This window comes from Onychomys torridus, chromosome 9 (assembly GCF_903995425.1).
Source record: "Onychomys torridus chromosome 9, mOncTor1.1, whole genome shotgun sequence".
In the NCBI taxonomy this organism is placed as follows: domain Eukaryota; kingdom Metazoa; phylum Chordata; class Mammalia; order Rodentia; family Cricetidae; genus Onychomys; species Onychomys torridus.
In genome coordinates, this window is record NC_050451.1 from 604,159 (window position 1) to 608,672 (window position 4,514).

The window sequence follows — 4,514 nt, forward strand, 5'->3', positions numbered from 1 at the left end:
GAAGGGCCAGACAAGAGGTATTCTAAGTTCTGAAAGACCACAATTGTCAACCCTGCAAAACTGTATACTAAAATTGAAGAAGAAATAAAAACATTGCACAATAAAAACACATTTTTTGAAAAATGACTTTACGACCACTAAGCCATCTTTACAAAGGACACTAGAAGGAATACACTGGTCTGACGACAAAGATAAACACATTAAAGATATCACAGGCAGTACATAAATAATTCCATAATATTTTAAAGGAGGTCTAAGAAAACACCACAACAAAATGACAGGAATTAATACACATTGTTTGATAACAACACTTAACATTAATGGTCTCAATTCTCCAATAAAGAGATGTAGCAGGTTGGATTATAAAACAGGACCTATGTGGTGGTGAGGGCAAGGGAAAGATGCCCTCCCCCGCCCCGCCCTTGCCCCTACTACCTGTGATGGGCAAGGGAGTATACCCTTCCTTACCGACTGCAGCACTCAAGAAAGTGGGCTCTGCACCTCGCCTGGGCAGCACGGTAGAACATATGGTAGTATGGACAGGGGAGAGACACCCCGCACCGCCACACTCCCCCATCTCCTACCCCCCCATGCCCACCCCCGCCTGTGGCGGTGGGAGAGCTGGCCCTGAGGTCATAAGAGTGGGGGAGCTGTCCCTGTCCCTGCTCCTCACCAGCTGGAGCACTCAGAGAGAGGCCCCTGCTCCTGCCTGGGCAACACAGTAGAGCTGGCCCCAGTGGTGTAAATGTGGGAGAGCTGACCCTGAGGGCGTGAAAGCAGAACTGGCCGGCCCCTTACACGGATAGCAAGGGTTGAACAAGCCAGGGCAATGCTAGAGAGCTCACCCTGGTAGTGAGGCTAGGGAAGAGCTGGCAGGCTGACCAAACCGGCAACTACCCAGGCCCAGAACCAGAGTTGACCCACCCCATCTATGTTCTACTGGAGCACATGAAGGGGCCGGTCCTGCAGATCCAAAGCTGCAAGATCTCCATGACACACGGCAATAAACAACAGGACACCCAAGAGGAGTGCCATGGAGGGCCCAGCATCCAGAGTGGAGCAGAAACCAGAGGTCTTGAACCAGAATGAACAATGACTCTGCAATAACACTTGCAAGTAAAGATATGTGGATTAAAAAGAAAAAGAAATGAAAAGGAAATACCACACCACTTTGGAAGCAGAGGCAGGCAAATTTCTGTAAAAATACTACTACTACTACTACTACTAACAATAATAACAACAATAATAATAATAATAATAATAATAATAATTTTTAATGTGCATTGATGTTTTGCTTACATGTATGTCTGTGTGAGGGTGTCAGATCCCCTGGTTACAGACAGTTGTTAGCTGTCATGTGGGTGCTGGGAATTGAACCTGGGTCCTCTGGAAGAGCAGCCAGTACTCTCAACCACCTCCAGCCTGGGATCTCTGTAAATCTGAAGCCAGCCTAGTCTACAAAGTGAGTTCCAGGACAGCCAGGGCTGTTACACAGAGAAACCCTGTCTTGAAAAACAAAAAAGAAAGTGTCAGACCAGCTGGCATTTGACTGAGCTTTTCTGGACTCAACTGATTTGTCTATAGCCTGTAAGAAGGGTTAGAGTCTGATCCACGTGTCCATTCTAGAGCTTAGGCTGACCGATAGTAGCTGCCTCCGGGATGATATCATAAAAGTGTTATCAGGAAAGCAAACCAATCCTGCTAACATGTTTTGAGATTTTGCTCACCTTGTTTCCACAGGCCAAAGCAAGTCGCACAGACAAGCCCTGAATCAAGAGGTGGGACATGCACTGTGTCCCCCACCTTTAATCCCAGTGTTCAGCAGGCAGAGGGAGGCAGATTCATTTCAAAGCCAGCCTAGCCTGTAGAGCTGGTTCCATAACTATATAATAAGACCCTGTCTCAAAACAAAAAAAGAAAAAGAAAAAGAAAAAGAAAAAAGGGTATAGTTAACTATGTTCTTTGAAATAACTATGTTAAGGAAAGAAATTATTCTCTGTAGCATATGAACTTCATGTAAGCTTGTATCTTTCTCATTTAAAAGAAAGAATGAAAGAAAGGAATTAGCCCATTAATTATTTAAAATATGTGGTGCAACTGTTCCTATGAATTAATCCAAGGCACTTGGAAGACAATTACACTCTGTGTTAATAACATTGCCAGGCTTTTCCAGTATGCTGCCTCCAAAGAGTACTGTGATTTTGTTGACAATGTTCACTATTACATATGCATATGGAAACCAGGCATTTTCATCAGAATTACCGTAATAGCATTAAGAGATTATTACTTTTTCCAGTTTCCTTGGAAGAACATTCACTAAATCAGATTATTGTTTACTTGACTGCTCTTCTCTCTGTCCTGTACATTTAGGTAACTAGAATCCTGGAAAATATAAACTTCAGGATAAAAACATGATTTTATACATTAGTGATCTCAAATAAAAGAGGAGTGCTACCTTCGTGCATCACTTCTTTCAACAAAGTTAAGCCTGGTTCTGCTGAAGAGAGATAACACTTTTTGTCCCTGTAGGTGGCCCCCTGGTGTAGCCATTAGTTGCTAATTACTTGCAAACAAATAAACAATTAACTCCTTAAGCTGCTGGCTGGGCAAGTGTTCATTGACTTGCTAAAACTTTCTAAAACAGGATTTTAATTAGTGACGTTCAAAACCCAGCCCCCTAGTCAACAAAGCTATAAGGTGAACTACTGGGAGACGCCAGCCCTGCACACGTGGGGCAGGAGCCCTCCAGCGCTGTCTGACACAGAAGAGGATGTCTCCCAGCCTTGGGGAAGGTGCTCAGCTCCCGAAAAACAAACCCTCATCCTGCTCCTTCTCAATTGAGAGCATTTTAGGACTGGACCAGAAAAAAGATTGTGGATCGTCAACAAGACACCACAGACCGTGGGCAGACACCTGCAGCGACTCAGGTATGCCACAACTTAATTTTTAAATCCATCTGCCTTTTTAGTTTGCCCTTTATTTTACACAGTATAGAGTTAGAAACTACGTTTTCATTCTGTTCCATAAATGCAAAGGGCCCTAACAGGATCATAAGGAGTGCCTGCTGGAAACACATTATTCCGTCACAGAAAGAACTAACAATTGCTTCATGTATGTTTGACACATCAGGCATTCTAAATCTCTTTTCAGTGAGAAGTAAATGGTAGAGTTCAAAATGTTCTCGCACCAAGGCAGAATTTCTTTTCTCTTCTATCCTTCCTTCCTTCCTTTCTTTCTGAAAAATTCTCTAGGAAATTTCAAAATAAGTTACTGAAATTACTTTTTCCTGAATTTGCGGAACACAGGCAATCTAAGATGGGGTTTATTCTTCTGATTTTAGAAAAAAATGGCAACTCATTCCTACATGCCCCAGATCTTCCCAGGGAGATTTCATTTCCTTGTCCCATGGATCACCCAATGCCAGAAGAAGGGGCTTCGAAATGTGAAAATTATTTTTCAGCCTCAGAAACACTTTCTTTGAAAAGAGAGTTGAGCTGGTACAGAGGACGAAGACCAAGAACTGCTTTTACCCAAAATCAGGTGGGAAGACTTTTCACCCAATATCATTAACACAAAGGCTGTAACTGATGCTCCGGTGAACAAAAGCTATTCACTTTGGAATCCGTGTAGAAGTATCATTAATGAAACAATGGACTCATATTTTAACAGTCTCTGGGTAATCAATTTTTTAATGCATTTAGGTTAACTGTCCAAGTTTAAGTGCATTTTTCCCCTGCACAAATGGAAGCCCAATTTTGGTGATATATGGAGTGTTATCACATTAAAGAATTCTTTCCTTATTCTAGGTTGAAGTATTGGAAAATGTCTTCAGAGTGAACTGCTATCCTGGCATTGACATCAGAGAAGACTTAGCTCAAAAACTGAATCTAGAGGAAGACAGAATCCAGGTAATTTTCAAGCACAGTTGCTACCTGTGGTGATAATACAGTAATGTGTCTGAGAACTATTTTATTTTCCCTTGATTTTAGATTTGGTTCCAAAATCGTCGGGCAAAGCTGAAAAGGGCCCGCAGAGAATCACAGTTTCTAATGGCAAAAAACCCTTCGACACAGATCTTCTGAAATAGTTTTTAAAAGTACACATGCGAGATTCTCTTCCAATTGTGGAACACAAGGAATCAATGGAAATCCCAAGTATTTAAAATGTTGCAAATAATTATGATTCTAGCATAGTACATATTATATCTGGACATTTTTAGTTATAATAAAAAACCTTTCCTATATATTTTAATAAAAATTTTAAGAAATGATAGCTATTTTAATATACTTTATTCTTTGAGAATTTCATGGATGTATATAGTGTATTTTAATCATATTCATCCCTTCTCCTCCTTGTAACCCTTCCCAGATGCATCCCATTCTCCCCACTCCCTCCCAATTTCAACAATAACTATTTTCAAGTGAGTAAAGTTAATGTAATAAATTAGTATGTGTACTAAAATCACTATGTTCATGCATAACTAAGTGATCCACAGACTGGATGCAACTTACAAA

At 41.1% G+C, this 4,514-nt stretch overlaps 1 protein-coding gene across 1 annotated transcript; it reads left to right on the forward strand.

Moving 5' to 3' along the window:
- Window positions 1–2,429: 2,429 nt before the first annotated feature.
- Hesx1 (HESX homeobox 1) lies at window positions 2,430–4,182 on the forward strand. Its single transcript, XM_036200008.1, has 4 exons — window positions 2,430–2,927; window positions 3,341–3,540; window positions 3,807–3,908; window positions 3,990–4,182. The coding sequence occupies exons 1-4, from the start codon at window positions 2,771–2,773 to the stop codon at window positions 4,080–4,082; spliced, it is 552 nt and encodes a 183-aa protein (XP_036055901.1). The 5' UTR covers window positions 2,430–2,770; the 3' UTR covers window positions 4,083–4,182.
- Window positions 4,183–4,514: the final 332 nt, after the last annotated feature.

Coding starts and splice junctions, on each gene's coding strand:
- Hesx1 (XM_036200008.1), top strand. CDS start 2,771: ATGTCTCCCAGCCTTGGGGAAGGTGCTCAGCTCCCGAAAAACAAACCC. Junction 2,928..3,340: donor AGACACCTGCAGCGACTCAG/GTATGCCACAAC, acceptor TTCTGATTTTAG/AAAAAAATGGCAACTCATTC. Junction 3,541..3,806: donor CTGCTTTTACCCAAAATCAG/GTGGGAAGACTT, acceptor TCCTTATTCTAG/GTTGAAGTATTGGAAAATGT.